Raw genomic sequence first — 24069 nt, forward strand, 5'->3', positions numbered from 1 at the left:
AATCCCAGTTGCCTCAGCACAAAAAAAAAAAAAAAAAAAAAAAAAAAAAGTGAGTATATATGTATTTATCAGCTGTTACTGAGAATATATCAGCTGTTACTGATATGTTAACTATTTCTTTCAGCCTGTGTTATATCCCCAGGAAAAGGATTTATTTCTAATTGTCATGTACCATAAGACAATCATAGGGTTGTCCAGGCAAGAATACAAATATCAAACATCAGTGATCAGAAAATGCTTAATACCAAAATTCATGGATGCTGTTTCTTGGACATGATACATACTGTCAAGACCAAAACATCAACAGATAGGATGAAGTCAATTCATGGGTGCCTTTTTTTTTTTTTTCATTTTTATCAGAGTTCTGAGTATAAAGACAAAGGAAGGCAGAATTTGACCAACATAGTCTTTGGCCTAAGGAGCTTTGTGACTTAATGGAAACCATTTAAGATTGGTAAAGTAGGGGCAGCTGGTTGGTATAGTGGATGGAACACCAGCCTTGAGTTCAAATGAGACCTCAAAAGCTTCATACTTCCTGGCTGTGACCATGAGCAAGTCAGTTGCCTCAGGGAAAAAAAAAAAAAAAAAGATTGGTAAAGTAGAAGGATTGTAACCTTTGAATGGGAGGTCTCTAGCAGAAGATGGGGTTTGAATGGCATCTTGAAAGAAGCCAGGGATGTGAGATGAGAGAGGGAGACTTTCAGGCATTTGAAACAATCAGTAAAAAGACATGGCAAGGTAGATCGTGTGTTCTGTGTCCTAGGAACAAATGTCAATTTTCTAAAGCCTTGAAGTGGGTAAATAGTAAAAAGCATAGCTCTTCTACTTTACTGGTAACGGGTTCTGAAATATTAAGTAATTTTCTCATAATCACACAGTATCTGAGGAGGAAATAAAAGTCCCTTGGGGCACCAAATCTAGTATTGTAAACACTTGTCAAATGTGATTAACATAAATTTAAAATTAACACAAAACAATACAAGATTTGCAACATAATCATTTTATCCTTACAACAAATCTGAGAGATAGACAGGTACTATTATATTCTCCATTTTACAGTTAAGGAAACATCACAGATTAAGTAATCTGCCCTGGGTCACGGAGCTACTAATAAAATAGATTTGAACTTGTCTTTCTGACTACAGGTCTAGTATCTAGCTCATGGTATGAAATCCTAAATCAGCCATATTAACTCTTTTAAATGAGATAAACAACATCTACCGCCCAAGACATTTGAGGATAAAGGTTATTGGGTTGAACCATACATTCTTGTAACTCATCTCAGCCATTCTTAAAATTCAAGACCAGAATGACAACATTTAAGTAAATTTAAGAAAATTTAATCTGAGGTCTGGGAATGGGACAGTAAAGCCAGCCTCAAGGTTAATATGTAAAATATGTAAGTTCAGGACTCACCTATGACATATACCAGCTTTATCATCTATCAGTGATAGATTGCTCTGGTGAAGGTTGTTTCCACAAAAGGAATTCATACTAATGAAATAGGCATTCCTTCTCAAAACTGACATCTAGCTCAAGGCTAAGGAATGCTTTATTTTTATTTTCCCTGGAATGGTATCTTGCATTATAGTAGTAACATTAATATAATCCATAATTATTGATTTCAGACAATTGTGGTATAAAATAATGTAATGGAATCAGAAAACCAAACTTTTCCATTTACTAAGCTGTATGACGTTTGGCAAGTCCTGTATCTCCTTTGAGCCTCATCTAGAATAAAGAAAACATTTCCACTATCTCACAGAATTGTGGCACAGTGGATAGAGTGCTGGACCTCAGGTTCAAGAAAAATCCTCTTCCAGAGTTCAAATTTGGACTCGGATACTTAATTAGCTGCGTTATCCTGGGCAAATCACTTAACCCCATTTGCCTGTTTCTTCATTTGCAACATAAGCTAGAGAAGGAAATGCCCAAAAACCTCCAAATGAATCAGACAAGTAAAAAATGAACAACAAAAAAAGAATTGTTCTATGAGATACTGAATATAAAGTACTTTGTTCAAAGTAAAATATATAAATATAATTTGTGAAATTCAAAATGCTGTGTATCCATATAAGACACATGAAAACTAATTTTCAAGTGCTGAATTTTGGAAATATAAAACATTCAGTAAAGTTATAAGGATTTCTTGTCATTTTGGCTATACAGCTAAGCAATACTTTTCACAAGTTCTCTAATGTGAACTTTGATTTTCAATGCCAAACAGTTCCTCCAAAAGTTATGTATAATTTTTGTAAAATGAACAATTATTTTCAATATTCCTGACTTATTAATATATACAAACATGTATTTTGCATATATGCGTGTATATCTATAAGTCCCAAGATTAAATAAACCACATAATACTATGCTAAAAACCCCAGAATCTTAGAACTAGTAACAACTTTAAAGGTCCAAGTTACAGATAAGGAAACTATGGCTGAGAGGTGAAAATGATGTTTCTTAGCAAGGCTGAGATTTGAACTTTCAAATCCAGATCTCTCCCATATAACCACACTACTTCCTCAAGAAGCAGCCTCAACTCATGTAAGATTATTGCAAGGAAGCTGTTTTACACAGTTCTTTACTCCATACAATTCCTCAGAACTGTTTCTTTCACATACTTGATCATTCTTAGACATTTTTAAACCAGTAGGAAAGTTAGGATAAAAAAACCAAAAACAAAAAAACAAAAAACACTGCTAGAAGGGGGAAAGGAGGGAGGAAAAAATTTTGGAACTCAAAATCTCATAAAAATGAGTGTTGAAAACCATCTTTACATGTAATTGGAAAAAACAAAATGCTACTGAGATTTTTAAAAAAAGATTGAAGGGAAAAAAAATTAATGAAATACTGCTCACTTTCTTTAAGCTTAAGATAAGACAACAGCCAAGAATGATGTATGTTGTAACCTCCCACCAAGGCTACTGATTACCAGGGCCATACATATCTTCCCCGATAGACATGGAGACAAGACAGATGTTAAGGTGCCAAAAAGCCTTTCTTTATGAGTAATTTGAGCAGGGGTTAGCAGGAAGCACCCTCTCTGCATCCCTGAATCTCTCTACATCTCTGCCTTTCTCTACTCCTCTCCTCATCCTTCTCTGCCTATGGCAAAGCTGGCCATTTATATTTACTCTCCTCTGGGATTACCCAATGCCTAGCCCACTCAGCACTGCATAGGTGGATCTGCAGAAGGGAGAAACTTAGAGTTAGTGCTGCCTTCTAAGAAAAGATCTAGCAAGAAGACATACACCTTGCCATCTCAAGGAAACATCTGTAAGACACAACTTGCTGCCTCAGAGGACAAATCTCTTTCTACCTCCTGGATACTACCAGCATACATAGGTAATTCTCAGAAGGAAAGGCTCTAACATGATGTAGTGAGAAAAACAAAAATCTAGAGAAGACAATTGACTGAAACTGTTACAAAGAGAAATCCAGGAAGTTCAATTCCCAATGTAGAATCATTCACTTTATAAAAGTCATACCAGATAAACACACAATCTATATACCACAAATGGGCTGTGACTGACCTATAAAATTGCTATTTTCAACTCTTCAAATTTGTTTTGAAATTAGTCACTTTATTCAGTAAGACTACAATCAGAATTAATCACAGATTTATAAAAAACAACATTCACATAGTGAATTTGTGTTTTATTACACATTTCATCTTTATACATTTGAGTTTTTCACAACTGCTTTTAAAGCTTCATTAAAACACTATTCAATATGAAGATCAAAAAATAGAGGCAGCAGTGATTCTCAGGCACAGAATTTATAAGAGAAATGAAGCCAATATTTCCCTAATACTTACCTAATATAGTGAACCATGATAATGGAATGTCTTGTTTCCTTTTGGCCTAGCTGCCTTTTTAATTGCATATGAAATATAGTGAAGAGCTTTCTTTAATGTGCTATTACTAGACTGGGACTTAGGAGTTTAAATTAAGAAGTCCATGTAGAAAGTATTTTCTTACTTAAGTCTTCAAGACATGAAGTGATTATTTTTCTCCTAAAGGATCTTCAAGATGCACCTGTATACACAGCTCTGAAATTGATTTTTAGAGTCAATTTCCAATGAAAAATATTATTGTCCATAAAAAACGATCTGTAGCATTCTCTGCCTAAGAACCACTGCCTAAAGTTATTCGATATCTTCAGGTCTCACAGGATGAGGTAACGGTATGATGGATTTCTTTTCTGTGTCCCTGGACAGTGCTTTCCTCATATCTGTTGATAGGCAAAAGTTAATTGTAAACATTATTTCAAACCAAAAAAAAAAAAAAATTAAAATTCCTTCATTAAAGATTTCTATTATGCATAAACAATGGTTTATATTAGAACCATATAACAAATGTTGATTTATCTTAACTAAACTATTCACACCTTATTACTTGCCAGAAAGGAGCCTAAATAATCAGTAAAATCCAACTATAGAATTGGTCCCATGATACACAAACTCTTTTTTTTTTTTTTTTTTTCTCTGAGGCTGGGGTTAAGTGACTTGCCCAGGGTCACACAGCTAGGAAGTGTTAAGTGTCTGAGACCAGATTTGAACTCAGGTCCTCCTGAATTCAAGGCTGGTGCTCTATCCACTGAGCCATCTAGCTGCCCCGATACACAAACTCTTATAACAGATGCACATCAAAATGAACAACATAAAGACAGTAAACATTCACTTGAAAAAAAGGAGAAATCTTGGTGCCAATACCAAGAACAAAGGTACACAGAAAGAACAATTGCTATAGCTGAAGTTTAAAACTATGTTCAATAATATCCCATAGAAAGGGATTTTCAAAGAACTATTTTGATAACTATTTGAATAAGCAAAGAACAGAAATACTGATACTAAACTACTTCAGGTGAATATGCTGGTTCATTCTTATTTAGCTCCAAAATCAGGTTGCTTACCATAAGCATCCTCATCAGGTTCTCCATTGCTCGCAGAATAGTATTCTATTACTGTTCTATAAACACTGTAGCCCAGTTGCTTATACATGTTGACTGCAACTTGATTTGACACTCTTACAAAGAGATCAACAAAAAATCCACCCTTTCTTTACAAAAAGAAAAAAGAAAAATTATGTGATACACAAAGTTTTCATGGACACAGCAAAAGTATAAAAGACTCACATTTTTGTTTTTAACTTACCTTGAACACCAGCACAAAAACCACAAAGTGATAGTATTAATATCAATTCATGAGATACTTATTTTTATAACAATTAACCTTTATATAGGCCTTAAGTTAGAAAACACATTTGCTCACATATTTCATGTGATTCTCACAAGAATCCTGTTGCAAAAATAATTCCCATTTTGAAGATTACATATATCAATGAACAGACAGTCTAACATATAAATTGATACTACATTTTCATAAGATTTGGAGCATTCCACTAGTGATTTTGTAGAAAAAGATGATATTATCTTATATAAATATTAACATTTAGGGATTGAGACTGGACCAGTGAATTCATTGGCCTAGGGGGAAGAAACTTCCTCTACTAAAGCAGATTAGAACCTAATCTGCAATAAAGTGGATTAAAAATATAGTAGGCATAGAGCATCAAAAGGTTAAGTGACTTGCCCAGAAATCACACAGCCAAGGTGTCAATAGTAGATCTTGAGCCCAAATCTTTTTGGCTTCAAGGTCAGCTTTCTCTATCCACTAGATCATGCCACCCAATTCTATTTTTTTTTTTAAAAATTAAAGCTTTTTATTTTCAAAACATATGAATGGATAATTTTCCACATTGCAAAACCTTGTGTTCCAAATTTTTCCACTCCTGTCCCCCACCCCTTTCCCTAGAAGGCCAGTAATCCAATGTGTTTTAAACTTGTTACAAAAAATGTTAAATTCAAGATATTATACATATTTATACAATTATCGTATTGCACAAAAAAATCAGATCAAAAGGGGGAAAAATGAGAAAGAAAGCAAAATGAAGCAAATAACAACAAAAAAGAGTGAAAATACTATGTTGTGATCCACACTCAGTTCCCACAGTCATTCTCTCTGGTTGTAGATAGATGTCTTCATCACAAGATCATTACAACTGGCCTCAATCATGTCATTGTTGATGAGAGCCACGTCCATCAAAATTGATCTTTGTACAATCTTGTTGTTGCCATGTACAATGGTCTCCTGGTTCTACTCACTTCATTTAGCATCAGTTCATGTTGTCTCTCCAAAATCATCCTGCTGGTCATTTCTTGAAGAACAATAATATTCCATAACATTCATATACCATAACTTATTCAGCCATTCTCTAATTGATGGGCATTCACTCAGTTTCTAGTCTCTTGCCACTACAGAAAGGGCTGCCACAAGCATTTTTGCACATGGGGGTCCCTGGTCCTCCTTTATGATATCTTTGGGATAAGCCCAGTAGAAACACTGCTGTTTGCACAGTTTGATGGCTCTTTGGGCATAGTTCCAAATTGTTCTCCAGAATGTTTGGATCAGTTCAAAACTCCACCAATACTATATTAGTGCCCCACTTTTTCCACATTCCCTCCAACTTTTGTCATTATCTTTCCCTGTCATCTTAGCCAACCTAAGAGGTGTGTGGTGGTACCTCAGAGTTGTCTTTATTTGCATTTCTCTGATCAATAGTGATTTAGAGCACTATTTCATATGACTACAAATAGTTTCAATTTCTTCATTTGAAAATTTTCTATTCATATCCTTTGACCATTTAGCACTTGGAGAATGGTTTGATTCTTATAAATTTGAGTCAATTCTCTCTATATATTTTAGAAATGAGGACTTTATCAGAATCCTTAAATGTAAATTTTTTTGCCCAGTTTATTGCTTCCTTTCTAATCCAATCTGCATTGGTTTTGTTTGTACAAGAACTTTGTAACTTAATATAAAATTATATATTTTGTTTTCAATAATGTACTCCAGTTTTTCTTTGGTCACAAATTCCTTTCTTCACCAGATCTGAAAGGTAAAATATCCTCTGTTCTTCTAACTTGCACAAAACACACATTTTAAATGTTACTATCTTTTTAAATAGAGAATTTTACTAACTTTAAATGAAGTAATATTTAGATGCCAAAAATTACAAGTACTCATGTATGAACCCTGGAAGATTCACCTTACTAAACTCAAAAAAAACCTAACATATTAGTTTATCACAGACTGATGTTGGTGATCAAAGGACCTGCTGGCTAATTATAGAAACATTCACCAATACAAAAAACTGCTAAATGATGATTTTTTTTTTTGGTCACAGCAACCCCTGAAGAAGTTACAATCTGCATTACTAGAATATGCAAAAGTATAGATGAATTTTCAGATCTTTCAAAATATCAAAGTAAATCAAATGTGCACAACATTTTAGAATTTAGAGAGGATCTTAAGTGATCCTTCTACTCCAACGACAAACACTTAGTTGACAGAGGAAAATAGGACCAGAGTTTAAATAAATTTACTGAAAATCACATCAATAGTTAGTGGCAGAGTCAGAACTAGATTTTAGGTCTAAAAACTGACAATCTAATGACTCTTCCAAAATATTACTTGCTTAAAAATATTCTTTTTTATATGTTATCTCATCAAGGTTTTCTATTAGTTTCACTGGCAAATGTAATAGGATTTAAATTCATTAGTACTGCTAAATTTCTTTTCTTTCCTCTCTACAATTGTAATTTAAAATATTAAACCATAACCCACTGAAAATTTTTAATAACTCTCAATGTGACTATGGATTCTGTTACTAGTATGTCATAAACTTTCTCCAGTTAGTTATTCCCTATTCTGTCCCTTCTGATAAAGCTAATTTTCTCTTCATCCCATTGTACCTTGGAACATTTATGTGAGCACAATCTCACACTTACTAGGCAGCTAGGTAACATAGTGAATGGAGCACTGACCTTGATGCCTGGAAGATTTAAATTCAAATCTAGGCTCAGACACTTATTCCTGTATGACCCTGGGCAAAATAATCAATCTCTATTTGCTTCTATTTCCTTAGTAAAATGAGAATACTAGGATTCCTTTCTTCCCTTTCACTTTTCATTTCATATTGGATTTGAACTTTTTATTATTTTTCCAAAAACACACTTTAATGTCATTCATTCTCCAAAGAAGTATTGGGAAAATGTACTTTGCCTTCTTCACAGAAGTCAGAAAATAGGAGTGAAATACTCAATATACTATCATGAATAGCAGAAATACTGGTTGGTTTGGCAAAAATGCTTTTTTTCTTTTTTTTTAATTTTGTTACATAGGATGGCTTACTGCAAGTAGAGATTGTTTGGAAATGAAAAATAATAGAAAACCTGAAAGACATCAGTAAAAATAAAACTGCATTTAAAAAAACATCTATGTTCACCTCATAGCCATTTCTGGAAACTTTCTCTCCAGCACCTCCATTACATCCTTATGACAAAGGGGGAAAAATTAAGCAAAAACATCGAATATCACGACTTCATCTGACAATATACAACACAATCTAGCAGACTCTGCTGTGAGAAGGGCAGTATGTGTCTTTTGGTTTCCTACCTTGCTTGTTTGTCTTTCTTTTAGTAATGTTTTCATTTACGTTATCATAGTACATAGTTTGTTCTTTTGGATCTCGTTATTTTTCTTTGCATCAGTGCACATAAATCTTTCCATTCTGCTCTGATTTCCTCACAACTGTCATTTTCTACTGTACAATGAAATTATATTATATGCCTAGACCACAGTTTCTTCAGTCATTCCTTAATGTCAATGGGCACCCAACTTTGCCCCAACATGAATGTTTTGATAGATCTTGGTTTTGTCTTTTCATGTCTTTAGGATGCAGTACCTTTTCCACATAAAACTCTTTTTCTTTCAACAACAGTTCTTCTGTTTCTTCCCAACTATCTCCTTGCTTTAGGTGCAAGGAATGAAGAAACGAAAACAGTAATTCTTGATTTAGTTATATTTCTATGCAACACAGACTGCTAAAACTTATATGTAATTAAATGCATCTGAAAAGTAAAATCTCACCTTTCTGAAATCTCCTCTAATAGCTCCATTAGTTTAGCAGCTAAACCAAGGCGTCGAAATTCAGGGGCAACTGATAAGGCTGTGACATGACCATGCCACTCTTCTCTGGCTACTGAGCCCTCTGCTTTACCCATAACTGCCAACAAAAGTTGATTTTAGTAACAAAATCATAGTAATGAGTTAAGAATTGTGATAATATATCTTTCTCCCAAAGAAAACTGACAACAAAGCTGGTAAAACTTTGGAGTTTATCTATGTTAACAGTGACTGATGCTGTTAAAATTTTATCATAGCTACAATGTTTTCAGTTCATGCCTTGAATCTTACAATGTAACAAATAACTTTAATCCTTAATATCTTACCTGCTTACTAGCAAGAAAACATATTAATAGAATATACAGTGTATACTTACTATAACCCATGAGCTCGCCACCAGGTGCCTCTGCAACTATGAAATACTCGGGCCAGTGAGCTAGATATTGTAAATAAAATGGTATCCCATACTGCAATTATGTTAAGAAGTATGAAATATAACTAATAACTGTTGCAGAACATGAAATCTGCTACTAAAATAGTGCCTCCTTTAAAATATTAAGTTAGGCATTTTTTTTTTTTAAAGCAATGAAGGCAATGACTTTATTTGGGACTGTTATAAACCTAGAATGCATTCATCTTTTAAAAATCATAAATTGTTTGTTTCCCTCCACTTTTATGCTCAAAATTTTAGCTTGATTTTCCAAGACTTCTGTAATATAATACCACCCTATCTTTTGGAACTATTTTCTTTTTTTCCCTAATTCTTTTTTTTTTATTTTTAAAATTATTATAGCTTTTTATTTACAAGATATATATATGGGTAATTTTTCAGTATTAACCCTTGCAAAACCTTCTGTTCCAACTTTTCCCCTCCTTTCCTCCACTCTCTCCCCCAGATGGCTGGTAGACGAATACATGTTAAATATGTTAAAGTATATATTAAATACTATATATATATATATATACACAGACACATATCCATAGTTATTTTTAGGCATTTTTTTCAATTACTACTCTGAATCATCACTTTAATATATGGATATCTCATTTTTTATGTTGAATATAATATACTATGAATATAGTTAATCATTCCAAATCATTAATCTAGAATAAATTTTTAAAATAATTTAAAATATATTATAAATTTTATTATCCTAAATCAAATCAATAAGGTTTTGAAGAAGTAACCTGCGGGAAAAATGTAAAACAGGGAATCAAAAGTTCTGGTCAAAATTTAATTTCAATGGTAACTAGTTAACCTAATATAAGGTATTTAACAGTACTATGCTTCCTGTATATAAGAATGACATCTACTCATTCCTTATTTAAGTTTCTTCTAACCTAAGAGAATGTGAAATAAGTGGTTATACAGATATACTCCCAAATGAGTGGAAAATTCAGATAACTCCATGGAATTATGTAAGCCACATAGAGTTTAAATGATATGATCAGGGTAACTCAGCTATTTATTTATTGTCAGAAGTTTTCAGACCATAAAATCAAAACTTTAGCCACTATACTATGCTGCCTGTAATGTGCATATGCAAGCATACACACATATACATATGCGTAAACACACTATGTGTATTACATATTATACATTTTTAAAATGGTTCCTTGAGGAATTCTTGGTAGATGGTCCCCACTCTCCTGGCACAAACAAGCAAAAGTCAGTGGCATATAGCAAAAAAAAAGCTGTCTCAAATAGTGTATTAGATGGGAGAAATCTTCCAAATTGTCTATGCAGCTGCTGGAATCATTAGCCAATCATTTTTTAAAAGGATACAGTTTCTGTCAGTGGATCCAGATTACTGAAAAGAAACCAAAAGATATGCCAAAATTAAAAAAAAAAAAAGTCTGCAATTAAATGCAACTAATTAAACTGCTAAATCTACTGACATTGAAATTAAAATATTATAAGAAAAAATATAATGGATTCAAGATTCAATCTGTGACATAGAAGTTAGGCAGTAACTACCTAAAAAGGAACATTATTATTAAGACATTTAAGTTATCAGTAAATTGAAAATAAGATTACTACATTCACAAGACAATTTTATCAACAAGTTACTTCAAAGATCTTAATTAACCTGATTTCCTTCAAATTATTACACAAAGGAATGGGATCAAACATGAACTTCAAGGAAATAAGAAATAATTTGGGCCTTTTCTGTAGCACTTGTTGCTCCTGATCCATTCTTCCTTTATATTTATGTCTCTCCTTAATTCATTTTTAACACTTATTAAGCATCTAGTAACAAGGATGTATTCCTTAAAGCAAAAACCAAATAATGCCCTCAAGAAGTTTAAATTCTCTTAAGGGACAATGACATGTACACAGATAAGCATGTAGTGAAAAAATTCAGACATGAGAACATGAAACCTAGGGGGGGAAATCATAAAAGAACTGCCAGAAGTAGCTTATTGAGCTGTGCTTTGAATAAAATTAAGGATTCTGTTTATCTTACATTATGTTATAGTTTATCTTTTACACTAGAATTTCTTGAGCTGGAGAATAACATGGGTGATACCTATGTTTTAGGAATAGAAGTTTGAGTACTTCCTTATCTCCAAAGAGATGACTTGCCTTTTTTTGTCACCATACATACACCTTTTGTCCTATTCTCTTTATTGTCTCCTTTTTGGTTTCTTTTTCTAGTTTCTCTTTTTTCCTTATACTACACAAAAGTAGCATTTCCTAAGGATTAGTCATTAACTTTATGAAATTTGAAATCTACACTTTCTACTTTGAAGAATGTAATCATTCTCACTGTTTTGACTAATTATTCCTATATGAATAAGTCCCATATATATATTTCCAGTTCTGATCTCATCTATTCAGTTACACATCAACTTTGTAACAAATTTTCCAAAATGCTCAGCATCACATTATCTCTGTTGTTAATTTTAAAAGTGAACCTAGATTTTTTTCCACTCCATTTCTGATTTTTTCCATTTTTATCATTATCCCATCATTCAATTCATTAGTCTTCCCTTTCTGACCCTTCATTTTAATGAGTCTCAAGGTTCAGTTGATTCTTCCTCATTCATATCTACTGAATCCACTCAATATTTCCTTTTCACTCCCACTACCACTCTGGTCCTTGTCATTATTTCACATAATAACTTATGTTTTCTAATAAAGCTTTTCTTCTCTGACTTTTCACCCTTTAACACATTCTGCATATTGTAGAAAAATTAATCCTCCTAAAATGTCCCTGTCATCATAAATCAGTTTATCATACATCAGTATATATCAGTTTTATACGTCAGTAACACTGAAATAATAATGCTTATTTGTCCTACCTTATGGCACTATTGTGGGGATTCGATCAACAATCACTTGTTAATCGCTTAGTATATGCTAGGTACTGTTCTAAGTGCTAGAGATTCAAAATAAAAGGGCAAGTTCTTTCAAGAGTCTTAGATTCTAATAAGAGAAACATTTAAATCACTAGATTCATGCACATAGAGCAGTGCTATCTAAATACACGGTGTCATCCTCAATCCATTCTCTGTTTCAAATGTGTTATCAAGTCCTATCAATCTTGCCTTCCTAACAGTTCTCAATTTGGCCCCCCCTTCTAACCTCTGACACTGTACCACCCCGGTCCAGGCCCTCATTACCACATGACTGGATTATTCCATTAGGCTGCTCCTCAGATTCTCTGCCACAAGTTTCTCCCCATTCTTTATTGCATCCTCCACTCAGCTGTCAAAGGGATTTTCCTAAAGCTCTGAATTGACATCACTCTCCAATTCAATAAATGATTATCGCCAAGATCAAGTATAAAATCCTGCTTGGAAAAATAAAATCCCAGTTTTCTTGTTGTTTGTCCTTTGTTCTGGAAGAGGATCCTGACATCAGGGAGGTGAAGCCATGACATGCAAGTGAATTGGATTTGATGGAGGGATGGCTGTGCAAGGACCTTCACCTGCCTCACTCTGCCCTCCAGAACCATCTGGATCCAATGCAATGCCAGAACAAAAGACCCTGGGGCTAACCCTCATCCATCTGCCTCCTCACTTTCTCCGGCTTCTCTCAAGTACCATCTAAATTCTTCGTGCAGGAAGCTTTCCATAATACTTTGTTATTTCCTATTTACCCCCGCACATACAGTTTGTACGAACATCGTGTTTGCAGGTTATCTCTTGCATTAGACGGTGACTCACACAAGGTATATACAAGGACTCTCTTCCGTCTTTCCTTGCATCCCCAGCCCTTTGCACAGCTCCAAGCACACAACTGGCACTGAATGTCTATCATGATTAAGCTATTACAAGGGGAGCATTGCACCACTTGCTTTCCCTCACTAAGGTGTTGTCATGAATGATACCAGGCTTGGATTGTGGTGATGTGCTTCCGGACTTCCTCAAGAAACCCGTCTCTTCGGGCCCAGGAGAAAGACCTTGGGTTTCTCTCAGGATCCTGGTGAGGCACGAATCACCCTCCGCCGCCCAGAGTCCAACCCCTCGCTCGGCACCTCCGTTCCTCTTGGCATAATTCCCCATTCCTCACTACACTACGAGGGGCTAGGGCTGATTCTCCGATCTGCCCAGAGCCTCGGTTTCTCTAGCTGCCAAACTAGTGCTAGGACCTTTGCTTTCCTCTAGTTCAGGGCAGGACGGGAAAGGGCTCGTCCCGGGTCCGGCTGCCAGTCCGGATGCGAAGGTAGCGAGATCCGCGAGGGGAAGAGCCCCGAATGCCGCCCTCGTTCCTGCGCCTCACTCACATGTTGTTGAAACGGAACAGGTCGTCACAGGTGAAAGCCCGGAGCGTGGTCATCTCGTCACCCGCCTGTCCCGGGCCCGCACTCCCGGCCCGAGCGCCCCTGCCGGAAGTGAACTTTCATTTCCGGAGGGGGCGGGAGAGTTAGGAGCCTGAGAGGGAGACCGTGGAAGTAGAGGAGGAAGTAGGAGGAAAAACTGTTTCCGGTCTTGTCCCGAAGTTGCTAGGCAACAGGGAGGCGCCCTTTGCGGGGCGGGGCCTAACGAGCTCTGCAAAGCTTTTCGGGGCTTATTCTTGAGAACCGAGGTAGTTCCGCCGGTTTTTTTAAGTGTCCCGCAAACGCTACTAGTCCAGGTGTCGCGGGCTCTCCTAGACTAACCCTAGACCGAAACATTACAGAGAATTAGTGTACTGCCTAAGGTAGGGTAATGTGACAGAGGCGGGGGTGGGGGTCGCCAAAGTGCAACCCCATCGGTGAGTAGAGCAGAACCAAAAGGCGTGCCCCCGTTGTAACTGATCTGCTCTGGAGCTGGGAGGAACCTAGAGATAGTGTAGCCCTACCTGTGGTTTTAAACGGAGTTCAGGAAGCATGTGCGAGTCCAGAGGAGCATAGCTAGCAGTCGGTAATGTACTTTCCCATGCAGGTTTTTTGAGTCTGAGTGTATCCAACAGAAGCAAAGTGAGCAACATTACAAACTGCAATTGCATCACATTGTAGCAAAGACGTATCGCTTTTTGTATGTGGCTAATCCCTAACTTGTATTTCACAAGTTCCACGGGGCTTTGTGCATGAAAGTGGCAGGACTTTCAAACTCTCCGGTGAGCGTCACGTGGGCTGAACAGAGATCATTTATGCAAAGGAGCATTGGCGAGGGACCTGGTCAGTGGGAGGAGAAGCAAGAGAAAACCTAGAGAAGAGAGGGTTCAGAACGAGAGGGCGGTCAGCAACAAAGGCTTCAGTTTTCTCGTAGAGAATAACGTGAGGCCTTCTGCTGGAAAGGGAAGGGCAGTGACTGTGGAAGGCTAAAAGAAGAGCTTTAGAAGAGCTCCCTGGAGAATGTGATAAGTCAAGGATGTGGGAAAGGATTGCCTTTTGGATATTCGGGGCACCAGAGATTAGATAACAAATCTGCAGAGAACTCAGCATGGTTGGTGGGACTTCCTTGAGCAGAGAACACAAAGAGAATAGTATAACGCTGAAATCATTAACTCTTATAGGAGCAAGAGGGACAGTGTGTTGTTGCAGATAGTCTGGAGCCATGAAATGCTGGGTTAAGTATTTACCCAGACTCTTGCTAGCTGTGTGATTCTGGTGAAGCCATTTAACTTCTTTGTGTCTTAGTCTCTTCATTTGTAAAGTGAAAATTGGCAGGGTCTCTACAATGGTTCTTTCAGATCCTTCTGTTTCTAGAAGGAAAGAAAGTGAATCTATCATAAGAATGGTGTCCAGGAGATCAGAAAGAGAGGGAGCAACTGAATGTCACAGAAAGGGCACAACATAGGTTTAGGAGGAGTGAAGCACAGGGAGAAATGGAATGAAATAGATGATGATCAGACAAAAGAATTTAAGTCTTTGTCATCATAGTTAAATATACCAATTGGTGTTTATGAGTTCAAGGGTGTGATTATCCTTTTGTGGCTGAGGTGGCACATAGATAAATCATGGGAGTTGAGGAAGTCCATGAAATGAGTGGGCTGGGATTTGAGGGCACATGAACATATGTTAAAGTTCTCAATTTAAGGACAGGGTTTGGAATAGATTTTTTGGCAAGAATTTGGAAGATTTTGATGTAGGCACTATACTTGCTGAGAATTCAGGGAGAATGATTTGTGAGACTACCAGGATTAGTGTAGCGCCTGTCTAACTCAATCACAGATTGGGTCTCCAGGGAGGTGACTACCTCATATTCCAATGTTTGTATCTGAACTTCTAGAATGAAAGTGCATGATCCCCCTACCACTTCATTTACCATTAATAGTCAATTAACATAGTTAGTTCAAAGCAAACAAATTTATTATAGCCAGCTGTAAACAAATATTTCTCCCCATAAATCTGGAGTACCCTCTTCAAACCTACATTGTGTCTGCAGGAAGAGAACCTGCAGGGTCAAAACCTTGTACCCCATTATCTCTGTTACATGCCCTTTTTAAATTTCATCAAATAAACTGGAAAGAGAAAGGGAAGGAATAATCATTTTCTAAGATGGCTAAGTATTTTTTTACAAATATTATTTCATTTTTTCTATAGCCTTATGAAAGAATAGATAGCTAACATTCTCCTCTGTTTTACAGTTGAGGAAACTGGGTCAAATAGAAATTAAATGACTTGCTAATAATTTAAGGATCATTAAACTTCTGAAAAACATTAAGGTTTTTTTTAAACCTGGTCACTATATTTGAAGAAATCACAAATGAACTTTTATAATCATCTTCTACAAGAAATCATCTACCAGTCACCTTCTATAAGAAACCCCAAAAGGAATGGCTGAGCCAAAATCCAGTCCCGTGTCAAAGAGAAAGTACTATTAGTATCCTGAAAGTATGCAAGTAACAAACAGCTATAGTATCTATTAATAGCCTCTAATATAAACAAGAGAACTTGAGATAAAATATTTCAAAAGGCAAAAAAATGTGAATTGCAATAGATTATAATGTACCCTGAATAGTTGGTTATGATTTTAAGAGAGATTGAGGATGAGGTGGGGAAATGAACTTTTACTGGAAGAGAAACTTTCTAACATTCCTGATGAAAAGACCAGAGGTATCATGTTTGAATGAATATACATATTTGTAATGGGCTTTGTTTTTCTTTCCTTCTCAATGGGTGGAGGGAATGGAAGGGCATGAGTGTCTTAGTTTCCCCCCATCCCCTACAACATTCAACATTTTCTTTCTTTCTTTTTTTTTTTTTTTTTTTTTGGTCATATTGATAGTGCAAGATAGAACCTCAGAGTTATTTTAATCTGCATTTCTCTGGTCAATTATGATTTAGAACATATTAATGTGATGATAGTTTTGATTTCTTTCTCTGAAACTGCCTGTTCCTATCCTTTGACCAGTTGCCAACTAGGAAATGACTTGTGTTTTAAAATTTGACTGTTTTCTATATAGTTGAGGGAATGAGACCTTCCCCCCTATTTTAACCACAAGTATTTATTTCTGTATCACAGAATACAATTCTGATTCTCCCCCCCCCCCCAGGCTGGGGTTAAGTGACTTGCCCAGGGTCACACAGCTAGGAAGTGTTAAGTGTCTCAGAGCAGATTTGAACTCGAGTCCTCCTGAATTCAAGGCTGGTGCTCTGTCCACTGCACCACCTAGCTGCCCCTGCAGAATACAATTCTAATGAAACAATAAAGCACAACTGTGGGTTAAGACACTATGCAAGTGAAGAACCTCCCACAGATCACAATAGGACAATTATTTCTTTTTATATAATTCCTATATTAAATCACTTAAGCAGTAAACTTGATTCATTCCCTCATGAGAAAATCTCTGGCTGTTTGTATCTCCTCTACACTACATGACTACTAGAGTTACCCTTCCTCTTTTTCAGCTGGCATTATGTATTCAGGATAGGATCCCATGCACATTTTGGCCAGTCTTCTCATGCAAATAAGCAAGCAGGCAAAGAGTTGGTGGTAGGGGAAGCCAATTTAGAGCAAATATAGAAATGAATCAATTCATGCAAGAGTAAGCATGAGAAAGTCTGATTCAAGAAAGTCTCACTTAAGTTGATTTTGCCAGGTCTAGCAAGAAAAAGGTCTGGCTTTTTTCAAGAGCCTACAAACCCATCTCAGATAATTCTATCAAAGCCAGACTCTTCCTTTCTGAACAATCAACTGCATGTATGAGGAGCTAGGAAGAAACTAATTAACCCGAGGCTAATTTTGCAACTATCCCACTAGGTGGTGCTCCGGTAGCATGATGGGCCTAGAGTCAGGAAAACTCATTTTTCTGAGTTCAAATCCAACCTCAGACACTTACTAGATGTGTGATTCTGGGCAAGTCACTTAAACCTATTTGTCTCAGTTTCCTCATCTGTAAAATAAGATGCAGAAGGAAAAGCCAAACCACTCCAGTATCTTTGCCAAGAAAACCACAAATGGGGTCAAGAAGAATCAGACATGCCTGGAAAATGACTTTACAACTGTGCAATATATTCATCTCTTTGGGCCTGTAATGTGAGCTGGCTTTGAATTCCAGCATAGTCATTTGCAAGTATCAATTTTATTTATTTATTTATTTGTTTTTGTAAGTGTCAATTTTAATGAGAATTTAAGTACTGCTCCTGCTGTTGAATGGTTCCATCCATTCATATCTTTCCTTTGATCATTATTTTCTTTTGGTTGTGACTCAGAATTTTCATGTGTGCACAGAATGCCTTAACTGGCATTGATGACCTGATCTAAGCTCTGGAGTCACTGGAAGTCTTCCAGGTTTACCATCCTCTTCTTTTGTCCAGGATGGAAAAGTATATATATGTAGGTGGGTAATTTGACTCTGAGAAAAGCTAGTTTCTTTTTTTTTATTATTCCTTCCTACAATAATGGGAAGGTCCAAGAACCCATGGCTGAGACTGACTAGCTCCTCTGGAAGTGGTTGTAGGTCAGTGACAAGGAAGGAAAGGAGGGAGAGAGAAGGAAGGCACAGGGATCAGGAACTTCAGGAAAGGCTGGAAAATCAGAGATTTTTTTCATCAGTGAAAACAGTGATCTCTGAAGTATTCATAAATCTCTTTTAAAAACATTTTAAAAATTTTGAATTTTGCTCAATATTTTCACATTTATTTTGAATTTTGAATATAGTGCTATTAATTTTGGTTTCATACTATTGGCTTTTACTCTTCATAGGAAAAGAAACTATTTTTGTCTCCACTGCAGATTTTTCCTGTATTAGAGATGATTCATGCTACTTTTTGTTTGTTGCCTTATATTGTGTAATTCCATTTTTATAGCTTAGTTGGAAAAAATTACATGCCTTAACCACACTTCATCATAAAACATTTTCCTGTTCATTGAAACAAAACACCATGTGCTCTTTCTGAGTAAACAGTACTGACCCAGATTCTTTTCCACAGTTGCAAAAATTCTGAATTCATAAAAAGGGAAACAGCTTGATACTTTACCCATTGTTATACTGTTTCTTTTGTTCAAATTATGTATCAGAGCTCTAAGTGTTTCAGTAAAAAATTATATTTTGTTAAATCCTAGATAAATTCCCTGGAAGGGAAACAAGGACAGATAGATGCTATGAAATGTGAAATTAGTCTGGCAGTTGTAAAATCAAAATATCACTTTTGATTTTTACATGTAACCTCAAATCTAAAAAAAATGTAATGGACTATGTTCAGTTATGCTAAGCAGGATACAAGAACTATTTATGAGAAAATCAAAAGGTACTGATGGTATCTTGACGTGTTTTGATAAAGCAATACCAAATACTGACTTTCCCCCACTACCTAATATGCTTTATAAAAACTATGAATAAAATGATACTTTACTATCACTTAAGGAACCACTTAGGGCAGTTAGGTGGTGCTATTTAACAGAGTCAGGAAGAGCTCAGTTTGAATCCAGCCTCAGATCCTTAATAACTGGGTGACCCTAGTCCAGGCAACTCTTTGCCTCCGGTTCCTCACTTGTAAAATTCGGACAACAATAGTATCTACCTCCCAGGGTTATCAGGATCAAATGTACTTAATATAATAAAAATAAACACCTAACACAGTACCTAAAACATAGTAAGAGCTAAAATGATGACATCTGAGGTTACTAGATGGGGTTGACAGAGAGAGCCTGAAATAGATAAAATTTACTCTCTTAAGGCAAGAAAGGAAGGGCACTGATGATAAAGCAAACTGAATGGATGCCCATTAATTGGAGAATAGCTCAATAAATTAAGGTATATTAATATTATGGAATATTATTGTTCTGTAACAACTAGCAGGATAATTTCAGAGAGGCCTGGAAAGACTTACATGCACTGATGCTAAATGAAATGAGCAGCACCAGGAGATCAACAAGATTATAGGATGATCAATTCTGATGAACATGGCTTTCTCCAACAATGAGATGATTCAAACCAATTCCAATTGTTATAGTGATGAAGAGAGCCATCTACACCTAGAGAGGACTGTGGGAATTGAGTATGGTTCACAACATAACATTTTCACTCTTTTTGTTGTTGTTTGCTTGCATTTTATTTTGCTTCTCTCTCTCTCTCTCTCTCTCTCTCTCTCTCTCTCTCTCTCTCTCTCTCTCTCTCTCTCTCTCTTTTTTACTGCTTTATTTTAATTTTTCTTGTGTGGCAAGATAATTGTATAAATATGTATGCATATATTGGATTTAACATATATTTCTACCATGTTTAACATGTATTGGTTGGGTGTGAGGGATGGGGGGTGGGGGGGTGGAAACTGGAACTCAAGGTTTTGCAAAAGCTAATGTTGAAAAATAAAGAGCTTTAATAAAGAAAAAATTAAAAAGGCGGGAAAAAAAGATTTAGGCAGCTAGTTAAAGGCATGTTCCTACCTCACTATTTCCTTTCTCTTGGTTGTGAATTCTACTAGGGAACTTGTCCTTTCCATTGTTAATTGTTAAAAACCTGTTTCCTTGCTAACTATATACTCTGCCAACACTATTTCATGAGTATTGTTTTTGTATCTCTTCATTTTATCTGTAACCTTTTCTCATAAATAAACCTACCTTTTGCCAAAGATAATAGCCATTGTGAATTCTTCACATGACTGAACCCCAACATTTACTGCCTGAATATCAAGCTCATCATTTGGTGCTAACCCCCAAACATATCATTTAGTGCCTCAAATTGCACTCCTAAATCATATCACTTAATAAATGCTTATTTCTTTCCTTTCTTAAATAAGAAATGCTCTGGGAATTAAGTTACTTAATTCCCCACCCTACCCCCCCAAAACTCCAACATGCTAAGTAGTGCTGACTGATAAACAATATTCCTATTAATTTGACCATTAAATCAAATTAAATAAATACACAAGACCCCAGGTTTTCCTATACAACTTCTATTTGTCCTGTCTGTAGTACTCTGATGAATCTACGGTCTCCTTTATAAGAATACTCCCATTAAGGATGCTTCTGATCTTCCATAGCGCTCATGAATGTTGATCCATAAATTTTCCACAGGAACTTCACAAACTCCTCAGAAGGAGCTTATCAGAGATGGCCAAAGATGGTTCTTGGGCTTCCATGTTATTGTAGGACAAGAATTTGAGATTTTTTAAAAAGAGACTGGCCTGAAATTTTCTCTTTACATCTCTACCTTTTAACTTCTTTGGAGTCTAAGCTAAAATTCTTTAATTGAATAGGGCTTCTATTAGAAAGTTTCAAAACACAAATTATTAATAAAATTCTTAAAAACTCTTAAATTCTCATTTTTTGGATACCGAATGGAACTAACTGAACCTTTCCAACTATTTAGATTTTTTTTGTAGTCTAGTCAAATTATATTGACTTTTGCCCTTATCCACATATTGTCAAAGGCACTGACTTATGATGCAATTAAAATTACCTTTATCAATAAAAAAAAAAAAAACTAAACTAAAAAATAACCATGAGGCAAATTTAAAAGAATAGAAGAAATATTTAGTAGTAAACAAGTCCATCTGTTCACTTGTGGCAATTTAAACTAAAAAGGGATTTACCATTATTAAGGTAGTTTCTTAGAGTAGGCAGAGTTCACTCATTCTCTGCTAGATTCTCTTAATAGGTAAAGAAATGAGGCAGGGAAAGGAAAAGATTCCAACCAGTACAGAACTTAGAAATTCTTCTAAGCATCTTCCATCTGCTGCTATTACTTGTTGCTATTGTGGGTGACACTCTTTGTCTCTCTTGTAGATTCTCTTTTTTATGTCTTTTGCAGAACAATTAAAAATTGCCAACTCCATGTTCTAGTTCTAAGATAGCTTTCTTTCCCTGGGCGAGAGAAAAATTAGAATCATTAGCTAAGAACTTAGCTGTTCTTGCAAGGCAGCCAATCTGAAACTTGCCTAAGTGACTATGACATGTGCCAGGCAAAGAATCCAAGTCATGTTAGGAAGTGGGGTGTTTGTGTTATGAAAGGAATATAATTAGAAAGGAGATTTAATCATATGTTTGTGTCAGGTGTTTTGCTTCCTTCCCTGTTAAGGTTCTAGGGGTTGATTAAAGTGTGGGAAGTTGATTATCCATAACTTTTTATCAGTAACTAGACTCCTCCATAGTTATGTTAGATGGCAGGGGAACCTTCTATCTCAACAAATGTTTCCCAATCAAAACTATGCTATGGATCAGTAAAATATATACATTTTCTACTATGAAGACATTTCATTGATTCTTACTTTTAGTGTGGTGACTCAGTTCAAAGCATGAAAGTTAGAAGGTTGGAGAGAAAATGAAGCAACTGGATATATGAAGAACAGAATACAAGAAGTAGGGGTCTTTTAATTTACCAAGCAGTAAGAGGGGGAAGAGTATAAACAATAGAGAAGTAAGTGATGGCCTTGAGGTGTGAGAGGGGGAACTGATAGGTGAAGGGATAGAAGTCATAGTAAGGATAAAGAATAGATTCAGAAGTCATAAGGCAGAGGGAAAAATAGAATGCTAAAAGACTGATTAAATGAAGGAAATTCATGGTTCATAAATATGGAGGAAAATATTTGTGAGGGATGGAAAGTTCAAGAATGGAACTATCTCTACATGTAGCTGAGGTACATTGAAGTAGTATGTCATAGGAACTGAGTAGATTAAAGAATTGGGAAGTTGAGGAATTTAAAGGAGTATCAATATATATACTGAAGCTCTTTAAGAGAAAAGTTGGGATGAAGAGAAAGACAGTGAATTAGGTACGAAGCACTGAAGTCTTTGAGGAAGGAAGGAAAATGGTCTGTGGGTTCAATTGATCATATCTACCAGAATCTGGTCTAGGTAATAAATTTGATTAGCATAAATTTCAAAGGAGGAGAGGTTGATAAGTGATGGTAACCCAGGAAGAATTTGGAAGTAACAATAGGTAGCATTCCAATTGCATGAATATTATCCAGTAGGCAGAGGCTCCTTGGCATGGCATGGCATAGCCTAGCTTGGCATAGCATGGCATGTTTGGAACCTCTGCAGAGAGAAGATTTTAGATTGGCTCTTTTATATTAGGAGCTTTGGCTACCAGGTGAAGGGGGCTGGTGGGTAGAGTTCTACAAACTGGGTTACAGCTTGGGCTGGAATTTGAATAAAATTCAAAGAGTTTCAGGACTGAACTAACCCCACCTAGATAACAGAATGTAACTGTCTAGTTTGCTTTCCCTTGGGTGGGGTCCCTCACTGAGGAAGAGTTGAAGGAGATTTTCTCCTTCAAGGATTTTTAGAGTTGGTCCCTTCTTCAAGGTTATTTGGCTATCATGAGTGGTAGTAGAAGAATGTGCTAGGATCTATTAGGAGTAATGAGACATTAAGTTTTTTGCTGTTTTTATTTCTCTGTTGCAATAACTTTGTAATGATTTCTTTATTTTATTCCCTTCTTTCAGCTATTCTCATTTTTCTGTTTGATTTCTTTCTGTTTTGAGATACTGAGATAGAAGTGGCCTTAGATGCATTTTCTCTCTCTAGTAAGTTTTGGAAGTCTCCAGTAACTGGCAGCATGTGAATATGAGTGGAGGTAGATAATAAAAATTATCCAGAGTTGGGCTTTCATAAAACCTGAATAGGTCAAAAAGGCAAGGAATTCAAGATTTAAAACACAGGGCCAAGCTTAAGAGTGAAGAAAAGTGGAGTAGCTAGGTAGCATAGTGGATAGAGCAGAGGTCCTGGAATCAGGAGTGTAAAGGGCTGAAATTCTGAATAGGTGCACTGGAATCAGACAATTGAGCAGTTAAGGCTAATTACCCATTGGACAATACTCTGTTAGCATATTCTTGGAAAAATGACTCTTCTCACTATTCTGGGCTGGCTCCATCTTTTGGTGTATATAGATAATCATAGAAGGGATTAGGGGGTGGAGTAAGACAAGCCAGAATCACTTTGGAGGAGGACAAGGAGAAGGGAGGTTGGTGGAGAGCATGATCCTCTTCACTTCTCCCCCTAAAGACCAAGGACTTTTGCTTATCCTGACTCCAGTTGATTCTAAAGCTTCTAGGGAGCTAGCCTGGACTTCATTTTGGTGTCCAATATGTGAACCAAAGACCCTAATTTCACTGAAATTAAGTCCCCGGTGACCAAGAAATAGACAAATAGGGAACTTACTTTGTTAAGTTACTTTGTTAGTAACCTTTTCTAACTGAAATGGGGCAGATATTAGAAAA

The 24069-nt window shown here is 36.1% G+C and overlaps 1 protein-coding gene across 1 annotated transcript; it reads right to left on the bottom strand.

Moving 5' to 3' along the window:
* Positions 1-3566: 3566 nt before the first annotated feature.
* LOC141555129 (N-alpha-acetyltransferase 20) lies at positions 3567-13916 on the bottom strand. The gene is made up of 6 exons (XM_074287753.1): positions 13765-13916; positions 10818-10842; positions 9408-9498; positions 8996-9131; positions 4918-5063; positions 3567-4236 (listed from the first exon to the last, which is right to left on the bottom strand). Exons 1-6 carry the CDS (start codon positions 13815-13817, stop codon positions 4151-4153), a joined length of 537 nt encoding a protein of 178 aa, XP_074143854.1. The 5' UTR covers positions 13818-13916; the 3' UTR covers positions 3567-4150.
* Positions 13917-24069: the final 10153 nt, after the last annotated feature.

The sequence above is a fragment of the Sminthopsis crassicaudata genome, chromosome 2 (genome assembly GCF_048593235.1).
Source record: "Sminthopsis crassicaudata isolate SCR6 chromosome 2, ASM4859323v1, whole genome shotgun sequence".
Taxonomy (NCBI): domain Eukaryota; kingdom Metazoa; phylum Chordata; class Mammalia; order Dasyuromorphia; family Dasyuridae; genus Sminthopsis; species Sminthopsis crassicaudata.